Raw genomic sequence first — 13,321 nt, forward strand, 5'->3', positions numbered from 1 at the left:
ATAGCGATATGTTTACTTGGATGCTGACCTTACTGTCACGAAGAGACTGACCTTAGTGTGGTATGACGGTTTGCGCACCTCAGCGACCCATTGAGCTATACTGGGGAGTGTCCCCATGACACTCACAGAGTCTCCCATACCAGGTTGGTCAATGGTTAGAGGTCTGACGAACACAGTCTCCTGGCCCTCCAGGTTGGGGGTTGGAAGATTTGACGACTTGTTCCGTAGAAATGTTAATGCATTTGCTTTTCCCCCCGCCAGACACCGCTGCATTGCGGTTAGGCTTTTGAGCCAAAGGCTTTGGTTGAGGACCCTAATCGTCCTTCTGTCTAGATGTGGGCACCCTGGTAGTATCCCAGCCCTCTTACAACCTACGGTAGTGAGATATCAAGTACACATAATACAACATAAATTACAGACACCGAAAAAAAAACCCAAATCTCGTTATTTCTATGTTCCTGTGTGTAGTGATGACAGCAAGACTTAAATTGGCGCTCACTTAACAGATCCCCTGACTTCAACATATTCAAAGTTTGAAGTAATTCACTGTGGGTTTCCACCGTCATCCCAAATAACGTTTTCCTCGCACAAATCACCATCTCCTTCTTGTTAAGATTAGTGGCGCAAAAATCGCTTGTCAAAGTCGTTTTGTTCAGCCAAACCCATGAATATCATCCAAGAGTTCGCTCATAACAATCCTTGAAGCAAGAGTTTTCACAGACAGCCGGCTGGAATCCGGTAGTTTCCAACACTCATGTTATGACTGACCCCAGGAAAATGGCATTCAATCCTTGTAACTGTTTTTTTACTGATTTATGACCTTGAGATCCTCTTCCGTTAGACTTGGAGAAAACAACTCATTTAAGTCAGCTGACCAAGAGGAAAAGCAAATATGTCTCACATTTTCTTCCCTGCAGTTAGATGTGAACTTCGTTTACTTGATAATTGATAAGATCGGCTACTCAGAGTTGGTTTGTGACAAATGTTCACGATCCACCAAATTTTTGTCTGCCTTGTAGAATGCGATTAGCCAATCGAAAAGTTCGTTATCCACTCAGGACGTCGAAAAAAAGATGTGATTCTTCGCAAAATTCATCCATTTATTATCTTTGGAGCATATGACTGATAGTCATTTTGTTGCGTTCTCAAAATGTCACAGACGTAAAAAAAAGTTAGGTAGTTCACAGGACCAACAAGAAGAGAATTTTGTGGTGAAGAAGGAGAGAAAAGATGCTGGCACAAGATAAGCAGGTTTGGCAACTACCCTCATTTGCACAAGAATTTGGTTTTGACAGAAGACTTGGCTGAATCCAACTGGTTTATGATGGTCCCCAAGAGGAAAGAAACCGGTTAACTTATGAGTGATGTACTCCGTCTAGACAGTGGTAAGGTATGGATTTTGAGGTCTCCAAAAACAGATCTTTCGCTGTTAGGAACCTATGGATGGTTGACAGCAACCGAGTGGCTTATAAAGCGGGAACTGAATTAACGGTGTATTTGTTTCGCACAATCTTTACTCCTTTCCTGGTGCCTCATCATTATGATCATTGACAGATGAAAACTTTGCTGGCTTAAGATCATGTCAGCTTGCCTGAATAAAGACGTACAGTGGGGCAAATAGGATAGAAAGGAGGCTTGGAATCACCCTACATCAAACATCCGAGGTTTCTACACCTCCAACACTCAGTCAGACAATCTGGACAGAAACTGACAGCAAGCAGGCCACTGACATTAATTAGTCTCCATAACGTTCACAGTCAATTGAATGGACCCAATTTTGGATAGCACTAACAACGATTAGTTTAATTGTGGAGCGTTTTACGTACCTTGGAAGTTGTATTAGTTCCGACTGTAGTGTGACAGATGAGATCAACGCGTGAGACTGCAAGGCCCGGGTCGCGTTTGCTAATTTGAGACACCTATCGCTTCAAATTTGTATATCCCTGAATCTCAAGGAACGTGCACATCCTACACTGTTGTATGGCTGTGAGGCTTGAGCTATTCGAGGAGCGGAACTGAGACGTTTTCAGATGTTCGACAATCGTTGTCTCATAAACATAGCTTGGGTGGGTTGGTGTCGGGGAATCCGTAACGAGGTAATTAGAAAGCAAGTTTTCGCTTCTACAACGGGGACTTGAATCGAAGAATGTGTCCATCACCAGGAGTTGTGCTGGTTAGGTCATGTTTTGCGTATGCCGAACCATCGCTTTTCGAAGAGAGTCCTGTTTTCCGTACCAAATTAAAAGCGACGAAAGCAGAGGTCAAAAACCCTTGATCTGGCAGAGGCGTATGAAGGAGATTACGAGACGCTTGGGTGCTGTCGGTGACACATGCCTTCTAGGATGGGGACCCCATAATCCTCACTGCGCCTGGTTGGAGACACTACAAGATATGACTGCCAACCGATGTCAGTGGTTGTCAGTTTCTATCCTGAATGAGTGTCTGGAGGTGTAGGCACCTAGCAATGACTGTAGTAAGCTAGCACTAAGTCCCTTCCCCGTCAACCTTCATTCTTTTCTTCACAATGAGGCTTTCAAATAAATCGTGTTTGTATGGCAGTGAAGCGGTTGAACACTGAAGTCATGCTGTCGATGGTGGTGATGATGATATGTTTGGTGACATCCTCCACTTATTTCTGCCACGTCACATTCATCCTACCTCTAGGTTCCCGCAACCTGAATCGGTCACGGAAAACAACGCTGTTCTTGGCAGGCTGTAACACGATATGCATACATCACGGCCCGGTCAACTTAGCTTGCAGTGTTGGATGCATTCTTTGGAAGCTTCATCCAAAAGCCATCTCTTGGTCACTTCACTTCTTTGATTCCAATTTACTCCAGCTATAGTTCCGAGACTGGGATGGTTTAAGACCTGAAGATATCTCAGGTTATTTTCCCAAAGTGGCCAAGTCTCGTGGCAATTCAGACCAAACCTTAGTCTGACACGCGCTCTTCGAGATCCAGCCAAATGACCATGTCTGTCACACTGCCCCCCAACTCTAACTCGAATTTTGAGATACGTATAGTTATTACACGACATCCAGTGTCAAGCCATGAATTTTCAGAGGCATACTCAAAGACTGTACTACCTGACTCTGCATTTTGTGGGAGCAGACCTCATGCCGAAGAACCGGATTACCTTGGTCAGCTTTGAACCAACTGATCTAAGTCATCCCGTTCTTTGGTATGCACTTTGCACCCACAAAGTGTAAGGTCATGCTCCTAGATGCACTCACTGAACGCGCCACTTACAATCCAGGGAAAAGCACTCAAAGTTGTGGAGCGTTTTACGTGTCTTGGAAGTTGTGTTGGTTCTAAGTGTAGTGTGACGGATGAGGCGAATGCACGAACCTGCAAGGCTCGGACCGCGTTTGCTAATTTGAGACACCTAAGAAGGAGTGGTTTATCCCTGAATCTCAAGGGACGTGTTTATCAAGCTACAGTACGGGCTGTTTTGCTGCATGGCTGTCAGACTTGGCCTATTCGAGGAGCGGAACTGAGACGTTTTCAGATGTTCGACAATCGTTGTCTCATAAACATAGCTTGGGTGGGTTGGTGTCGGGGAATCCGTAACGAGGTAATTAGAAAGCAAGTTTTCGCTTCTACAACGGGGACTTGAATCGAAGAATGTGTCCATCACCAGGAGTTGTGCTGGTTAGGTCATGTTTTGCGTATGCCGAACCATCGCTTTTCGAAGAGAGTCCTGTTTTCCGTACCAAATTAAAAGCGACGAAAGCAGAGGTCAAAAACCCTTGATCTGGCAGAGGCGTATGAAGGAGATTACGAGACGCTTGGGTGCTGTCGGTGACACATGCCTTCTAGGATGGGGACCCCATAATCCTCACTGCGCCTGGTTGGAGACACTACAAGATATGACTGCCAACCGATGTCAGTGGTTGTCAGTTTCTATCCTGAATGAGTGTCTGGAGGTGTAGGCACCTAGCAATGACTGTAGTAAGCTAGCACTAAGTCCCTTCCCCGTCAACCTTCATTCTTTTCTTCACAATGAGGCTTTCAAATAAATCGTGTTTGTATGGCAGTGAAGCGTCGTCGTTGAACACTGAAGTCATGCTGTCGATGGTGGTGATGATGATATGTTTGGTGACATCCTCCACTTATTTCTGCCACGTCACATTCATCCTACCTCTAGGTTCCCGCAACCTGAATCGGTCACGGAAAACAACGCTGTTCTTGGCAGGCTGTAACACGATATGCATACATCACGGCCCGGTCAACTTAGCTTGCAGTGTTGGATGCATTCTTTGGAAGCTTCATCCAAAAGCCATCTCTTGGTCACTTCACTTCTTTGATTCCAATTTACTCCAGCTATAGTTCCGAGACTGGGATGGTTTAAGACCTGAAGATATCTCAGGTTATTTTCCCAAAGTGGCCAAGTCTCGTGGCAATTCAGACCAAACCTTAGTCTGACACGCGCTCTTCGAGATCCAGCCAAATGACCATGTCTGTCACACTGCCCCCCAACTCTAACTCGAATTTTGAGATACGTATAGTTATTACACGACATCCAGTGTCAAGCCATGAATTTTCAGAGGCATACTCAAAGACTGTACTACCTGACTCTGCATTTTGTGGGAGCAGACCTCATGCCGAAGAACCGGATTACCTTGGTCAGCTTTCAAGTAATGTTTGCACCTGCCCAATCCAGAACAACAAGATTATCGCTATGTGCAATCTGAACGCCGAGGTTCTGCAGACTTCCCAGTGTTCGCCTCATTAATACATCAATGAAGGAGATAGCAGACGTGCTTGTTGGACACCACTGTTTGCAGGAGCGTCTTCGGAGAGCGGTATTCGCGGATTCCTTACAACAGCAGTCAGAAGACCCATATTTCGCTATTATTGGACCTCATCGGCAATGCGTTCGATAAGCCAATCACATCGCTCAAGAATGAACACATTCACCTGTGCAGACAATCTGGCGAGTGTTGCTCCGGTAGGAGTGATCGCTCTTCTCAACACGGCCGAGTAGGTGCACTGCTGGCAAGCTCCAAAAAGATCGAAACTTAAGTCCAGTGCTCCTGTTTTTTTTTATTGGACTGACGAAAGTAATTGCTTCGATAAAGGAGGATGACCACTTGTATGAGGATGATGTGAACCTAAAGTCAAGACTGTGCTATCGATACAGATATACCCCGACTCCCACAGAGAGGCCATTCCTGGTACCATCAAACCTGTTACACAGTGATGACTGTCCTTGGTAGGAAGGAAGCCCAATACACCTCAACGTATTTCACGTTAAAGGATTGAAGCTCATGAACTAGCCATTACGGATCAGACGAAATGAAATGCAGGTAGAACATGCACCGACATAGTTATCTGAACAAAGCTTTTTTGACGGACCTGTAACTATGAGTCGTTTATCAGACTGAATCCAGTTGAGAACTTTACGCATTCGTTTGGTAATCGATCATCACTGTCCAACTTTTTCGGTTTTTCGAACGGAAGCACCCCAGTTGAACCTGTCCGAGGCGAATACTTCGTGTCGCTTTGTAACATCCGTCTCACCTGTGCCCGAAAAGCTTCAGTTCTAATACGATTCTACCGAAACTACTTTCATTCGGTTGTTTAAATCGAACATTAACCAGGGAACAAAACACACACACACGCAGGGGGACCGACAACACACCAAACGTCCGTCAGAACATTCGTGTGTGGCCCCAGCTTGGTTGGGTTGAGAAACAGGGGCAGTGTTATTATGTCACCAGGACAGCACACACACACACACACAAGTGAAAAACACATTCACCCTGTACAAAGTCAAACATCAAAAACGTTTTGAGCCAATTGTTTGGCGTAATCGGGAAACAAACCAAGTGGCTTTTGTTATTTACATAATTTGCTTCCACAGTTTTCGGGGAAACGGGAGAGAAACATGAAAGTGGTGAGCGATAATCGTGTGTTGAGCGGTAGCATCTGTCGCAGCACAATCGTCCATCGTGAGAGATGGTTTGCTTCCGCGGTGCCACAGAAAGCTGTGTCGCCAAAAATGTGGTCTCTAGAGTTATTGAAAAGGTGCATTGCAATCAGAAGCAAGGACGCTGTTGCAAAGAGGAAACCTGTGAGATGAATCGCAGACAGCTTGGAAGAATTTCTTCCTCGAACTGCCAGCCATGACTTTGTCAGGCGCGTTCCCGGAAAGAAAATCGATGTGTAGTGTATGTGCGTCCGCTGTTTTTGCCTTCATCTTCAAGAGATTCAAATTCCACGTTTTGGTTTTTATCTTTCCTGTTAGGATCTTCTCTCGGTGGGCCAATTATACAAATTAGGCGCAAAATTCACGACAAAATCTATTGAATTAATAATATGGACGAGATGGCTCAAGTGGTTAGAGCGTGAATTTACTGACCGAAAGATTCGTAGTTCGAACCCGACCTCTATCTTTCGACTTCTCCTGTCTAGTTTTGCGCAACCTGGCAGTGTCCCAGCTCTCGTGCTTCCTTCGGGTAGTTGGGCACTGAAAGGGTGTTACAGCTGAGCGAAGTATTAACAAGTGACCTCAGCGAGTCTCAATTCAGGAGGTTTTCATACTGCTAGTCAGCACTGTCGGCTGTAAGGTCACATCAGATGATGCGTGCTATACGGAGCAGGTATCAAGGGCAGTGGTAGTCTGTGGAAAGCCAGTCACAGTATTCCCCGTAGCAAAGTATTTCACTCCATGTCATGCTTTCTAAACTCGACGTTTCCAGTTTGGACTGTTGTCGAGCTAAGACACCAAACAGACACGGTATAACGTGAAGTACATCCATTCGCCGGGCCTGTATATTATATTCATTGAACCTCCTAGTCAAAGGATGTCCGAGATGAGCTCAGACATCCAGGTGTTACTGAACTGAGTCAAACTCTCATCCCCTAAAAGTGACCATTCCAAGCTGTCAGGTTGTCTTTTGTGAACATCGGTTCAATGAAACATGCACAGGAATTGACGTGCTATCTCTGCTATGAATACAGCTCATGAGCTCAATCTGCCTGATAGTCCCTGATGGTGTCGATTTTGTATCCAGCTACGATGCGAGACTACCTGATAGCGTGCGGTCAAGCGACATGATTTGGGAGCACACATTAACTCGCGTGGGACTGGTCGACCAGAACAAACAAGGAGCGTTACATTTCAAGGTCAGTAATTTTGAAATACAGCTAGTGTGGTATCACGGAGATATCAATGGCCTTCAGTAGAACATCCAGCTAAAGGAAACGGCATATGCTCATCGGCTCGCCCACTTCAAAGTTCATTCAAAAGGCGAACAGTCCTGTCTGTACTGATAAACTCCTGGCCTTAGGTTTGTGACCTTGAAGCCTTCCTGTAGACGGGAATCGTAGCCAGTGATGCCCGGGAAAACCCATAGTAATTGGGTAAAAATACAGGAAAATCAAATGATGTTCTCAACATGGGATTCCGTCTGAAGAGTGCCGTAGCATGTCCAGGAGTAATCCATCTCATCGAGTTTCAGATTTGTTGAAGGAATTTCGGTGACCTTGTCGATACCAAATTAATAGAAAAAAGCCGTAATCAGTGGCTTGAATGTGTCCACAAGACTTATATTCATTCATGTTTGAGTAAACTGCATGTTACGATATTCGGGTAGACTGAAGGTTTTCACCTGAGAACGGACAGAACGTTCTTCAATTTCAGTAAAAGTGGAATTTGTAAAATCAAGAAAACGTGTTCCAACAGTCCAGCTTGAACTAAGTGGAATTGTGAATAAAAGTCCGTCTCATTATTGGACCCAAAAGTACTTCTTTTGTCTCATAACATTCATATTATCTCGGGGTGATTTTGGAAAGTCGGTGAACAGCCCATCTGGCTTTAACCTGAATCGAATTCAACCGGGACCGGCAGTACCACGCTGACACGGAACACTACTTTTGGGAAGATATTGCTGAAAAACCCACCATCGAACAACAAACTTTTGAATTTTATTTATTTTACAGTGGCCTCCATCGAGTATTGCGTACACACATAGCGCCTTGTAGATTGCCTGAGGACTAATCGCAGAATACTATACATGTTTCGTTGCTTGTTATTCCAAAGACACCTACGGATATACTCGCGCGCCTAATTTGGTATTTGGCCTTCAGCAACTGAGCGGACTTGCATAAAGCAGCAGCGTGGGTATTTTTTCGGATATTTTCCAGAAGAACCCAGCCATTAACTCAAAAAGTGCATGTGCGAAAAGTTAAGCCCCGCCACTTTTTAGCAGCCTCAATTTAATGTACGCACGCAAACTTGACCTATTTTTGATGAAAACAGTTCCTTAACCGCATCTGAGCTCATTTTGTTTAAACATTTTCTACGTTTGGACGTAAAACCTTAAATGAACTTTCTGACGCTTGCAACTCTCGTTCATGACAAGGAGACGGCAATACGTTTTTTACGAAGGCAGCAGCAACCTTTATGCAATAATGGTCACCAAATGACACTCTCAACTGTTTCTGACAGGTGGAGGTGTAATGCCCGACAGTGTCGGCAAAAAATCGGTCTTCGAAAGGGAACTTTGCTGGAACGGTCTACGATGGGGTTTAGGATGGTAATTCTATTCATTTGTTGCTGGTGCAAAATTTTGGGAAAAAACAAATTCTGCTCAGAGGAATAAACTATTGGTCACACGACCGCTGTTGACTGGAAGAACTATCTACGCGAAGTTTTTTCGCCTGGCGGCTTTTGCAGACTCCAACGGTTAATCATACCGAAACCATTGTAGATCCAACGACTGGAGCTCACACACAAACCGTCGAATCTTTTTGGCACGTCTACAAGATGCAGAATAAACGCCAATACAACACACGCTGGTCTTTAGTGGACAGCTACTTGTGTGAGTTCGTTTGGAGGAAGAGGTGCCGAAAAACGGACCTTTTCATGCGAATTATTAATGACATGTCCCAATTTCACTCTCTTCAATAAAAACTATAAGTACGAACTCCATATCCTCTTTTTTCTAATTTTTCGGTCGGCGGGGGTTAATTTTTTGGCGGGGCTTATCCGGAAAAGATCTTTTTTTCAAATTTGAGACAAACTTTATCTTAATGAGCTCAGAAATTAAGTTTACTAGAATCAGAGGAAAACGTGCCAAGAATGCCGAAATAAAAAATACTGTTAGAACAAACAAAAGACTCGGCACTGTCATTGTAAAACAGAACTGAGTGGGTGCATAAACTCAAAGTGATTTTCATCCAACCATCAATATTCTCGCTAGGCAACCAGCCTGAAACTGTTTGGTTAGTGCAGAACCAAGTTGTCTGCGTGTTCCATGCTCTTTTATTGCATGGTTTTATCTATCAGACCAAGTTCAACGGGTCTTGGTTATTAGAGCACCATTCTGTTTATAGGCTTCCAAAAACTCATAAAACTATTTTAGCCATCAATGACTCTCACAGTTCACTGGCCAAATGGATGTTAGATATGTATAATCCTGTTTGAAACATCGCTTACTAGACAGCATCGCAAAAGCACATACGACCTTCACCATTGCTCTTATTCGCATATGAATTTGTCTTCGACCGGAGACTCACATACAATGGTCTTTCTCAATTGAATGTGTTGCACCATGCCGCCTCATGTTTCGTTATGCGCAATATTCGAGGTATGGAAAACTTGGGGATTTCGACTACCTGATTAGGTCCAAGAGGGTGTGAAGCCGGTCTTGAGCTGTCAATGAGTTTTCAGCAACCACAAGTAGTGCGTTACGCCTACACATAAGAATTTACGCCCCATCCTGATCACATTGCTATCCCTCAGACAGCCATATGTTCGCTAACGCATGAACATTCTTCACCGACGTCGCTGTACCTTTGAAGGTGAAAACAAACAAACCCACCTAGGTCCGTTTGATAAACTTACACATCAGACAGGATCAAATCGATGATGTTATCTTGCGGTGTCTATTGGGACCGATCTGAGCAGTGGTCAGGAGACAGCAGTCAGCAACTACCTCCTTGTAAATGACATATGAGTGACAGTTTACACATGACAAAGATTCAAGGCAAATGGGTTTTAAACATGGTTCCGCTTTGAACCTATACACAGCACAAGTGACGCTCATTTAATCTGCATAGCACTGGAAATCGATCGTCTGGTGTCTGATCCAGGCAGGCCGCAGAGTTGACATTTATTCCTGTCCCTTCTGGGTCATAACATACGGCAGCCAACCACATTTTTGCAGCAATGTTGCGTTTTCCCGGGACCTTCATGATTTTACACATTAGACCGGTAACATTTTCGTTACGTACACGCCACGAAACCAACCCTACACCTGCGCGGAGTATATCCATCATGCAAAGGTGTTCAGCTGACAAAATCGAGATCGTACAATCGTAATCGTACGCCCTACGTTATTTGCTTCACAGCTTTCACTTTTGTTACAGTGAGGCGATCTGAGTGTTGGTCCGCCCCCCCCCCCCCCCCCGCACACGTGTACAATCATAGACACTTGGAAAGAGCTCAATGAGGAAGGTTGTGTATGAAGCAACAGTAAAAACGAGGTAAAACTGGAACTTACCGCTTATGAACACCACAATTCCATGTCTTTGGTAACTTTTCATCATGTTTAAGTCTTTATTTAGATTCGCATGGATGCTAACTCATTTGTGTCGTGTGTATAGATTAGGAAGTGTTCTGGTAGTTTCTCCAAACTGGGAAGTGTGAGTAAGATAGATCCAGAGGCGTATCCGACACGGGTTTTAGAACCAATGGACAATCGGGGGTTCAAAACATTCGCACATTACCGCAGCACTTCACCATGTTTGTCCAGTCCAACATATGTCATGCGTTACTGGAGTAAACAGGACTTAATTGGTGGTCTGGCCAGTAATTTCACCTGCACACGAATGGTCCAGTCATGTCAAAACATTCAGCCGTCTGTTGCGGTTCTGATTGGCTCCTTTGTTTGGCCAATCACCAGTCGACCTTATTCCTGTCACACGAGACCCCATAAACTTCTGCTTTTGGCTGGCGCTCTGTTTGTCGACTTGCTTGGTCCTCACTCAACAAGACAGGCGGTTGGGTGCAGGGCAAGTGGTGACATGCGAACACGTGTTCACAATGGCAAAACAGACATCCACTGCGCGAGCGAAAAAAAAACTGGCGTCATGTAAGCGCATGTCGAACGTCCGGAACCAACCGGTCAGTGCCACTGTTGGTGAAAGGAAGAGAAAACTTGGGTATCGTACACTTGTTAATGCTCTACTAGAACCCGAAAACTAGTTGTATGGACGAGAAAACGGAGAGCACTAACAATGTCTGCTTGTTGAGTAAAATTATTACAACAGGTATATATGCAAACAAGGGACTCATCGTTTTGCAGGTACAGGTTGATAAATCCTGTTGTAAGTCCGGATGCAGGTTTCGTGTCTCCTTCGCTGTTCACGTATTCCTGAGTATCCGTGCGTGAAGCGCCGTAAGTCCTGAGCGGCTCTGCTCCGAGTTGGGCGACGTGCGAAGCTCTGTTGAGTTGTGTCGTTGTAGGAACGTTTGCGTGTGTGTGGGCGTCAGCACATGAATTGTTACCTTATCGGACAGTAGACAGTCGATGTCAGATGAGTCACCTTTGTGTGTCGTGATTTGTACGTGTAGGGAAATAAAGCGAGTCTTGGGATCGAGGGCTTGACTGTGAGCTGTGTAGACAAGTGAGTCACGATCCTGTGGAGTGATTTGTAAGTGTAAAAAAAGACAGATCTCGTGATCAAGCGAGTGTCGGTGACCTGTACAGTCATGTGTGTGGCGAAAGGGTAGCTACACACTCCAGATAGCTAATTTAATGGATCGGTTGAGTCCTGGGCCACAACACCTCTACACAAGCTGCATAAACTAACCAGCGTTTTGACATTTTATTGATAAACATTACGACGTACACACTACGGAAACACAGGGACAAAGCTAATTCAAGAACTTTAAATGGTGGGAGCCAAACCATGCGGTTTATGTGTTCACAGGTTAACGAATAGTCCTCCTGGATTTGGTGTTTCGTTGTCAGGCAACTAGATAGATGAATATTTGACTGATCAGTCTACAAGGTGCCATAATTGGGCTTGTGGAAACCAAAAAGTCACTGGAGTTTCTCGGATCATTGGTAAAGTCCCATTTGCGTTACCATCAGGAACCTTCGGTTAACCATGCAGTCGTGATCCTTTGCACAACGTTTTTTGAGTCGTTTGGCCCGGTTTGGTCCGTAGTGCGAACCGGATGCTTGTACGGAGAAGTTGTTGAGGTTTCCTGTCTTACGTGTATGTCCGACTGATCGTGAAATGTATCAAAATGAGTATAGTTCACAGCTCTAATAAGAAAGTCGACAATCAATAAAAATAAATCCGAATCGACTTAGATATCCGTGTGCTCCGTGTGCTGAAGCGCTGCATGTACGACATGCATTAGCCAAATTTCGGAGAACATGGCAGCCTTTAAAATGATCGAAAATACCTGGTCACCTTTGGTGAGAAGTCCGATTTAGGTAGTGTTAGGACGCTTCCAGACGGGAAAAAAAGCACATGTGCAGAGAGTGACGCATCACCAAGGTCACCATCGCTATGACATGTCCGGAAAGTAGGTGAGTTGGCAGCTCTCACCAAACACGGCTTAGCAACATACGACCAGCGTAATGGGCCTGAAGTTGTTCATGACCGGAACACCACCATTGGTTGTGGGGAACGAACAAATGAACGACCATATTTGGTCATTTAGTCATCCTATATATTTACGCAGACTGTATGTTTTGTCCTGACGATACAGCCGTGTCCCCAGTTCCCTGTCTTCGCGTAGTCTGGCAGGCTCAGTTCAGGCGTAACCAGTAGACGGCCACCCACGATACAACAAGTAGACCCTGCGAGTACTTTCCCCATGCTGAAATCGACGTGTTTTACAACCCTGCATCTGTCTCAAAAGGCAGACTAAAATTTTGGTGTCGTGGATTTAAACTCACTTTCTAAGAAGGGCGGTTATCAAGGCTAATAAACGAACAGGTGAACGAACTTTGCAGCCATCGGTCCAGATCAAATGTCCCTGCTGCGGGTCTACTGAGACAAGTTTACCTTAGGCACAATGCGGGACCGGTCTTACCTATTCGCGATGTGGTCACCCGATATAAAACCTGTTGGTAAAAGGCAAGGAATCATGTTGAAGTTATCCTGATTGCTTTACTGCTTCCGCGATTAGAAGTGAGCGCTTGCACTTGGGAACAAAAATAATGAAACAAAAAATTGCGACTTGGTTAGTACTCAGCAAACATTTGAATTGCATGCCATTCTGGCAGTCATAATCTGTCTCCCAGTTAGAGTTTCAAGATGCCGCATATATATGTATACATATATATATA

The 13,321-nt window shown here is 44.8% G+C and overlaps 1 protein-coding gene across 1 annotated transcript in view; it reads right to left on the bottom strand.

The window, feature by feature from the left end:
• The window catches only part of T265_01760 (hypothetical protein), a gene marked incomplete at both ends in the record, with an annotated part of 119,993 nt that extends 109,184 nt beyond the window's left edge, over positions 1-10,809 (bottom strand). The window contains one exon of the mRNA XM_009165850.1: positions 10,514-10,809. Coding sequence (XP_009164114.1) covers positions 10,514-10,559 — 46 coding nt within the window. The remainder of the gene's footprint in view (positions 1-10,513) is intronic.
• Positions 10,810-13,321: the final 2,512 nt, after the last annotated feature.

This window comes from Opisthorchis viverrini (genome assembly GCF_000715545.1).
Source record: "Opisthorchis viverrini unplaced genomic scaffold opera_v5_19, whole genome shotgun sequence".
Lineage (NCBI taxonomy): Eukaryota > Metazoa > Platyhelminthes > Trematoda > Opisthorchiida > Opisthorchiidae > Opisthorchis > Opisthorchis viverrini.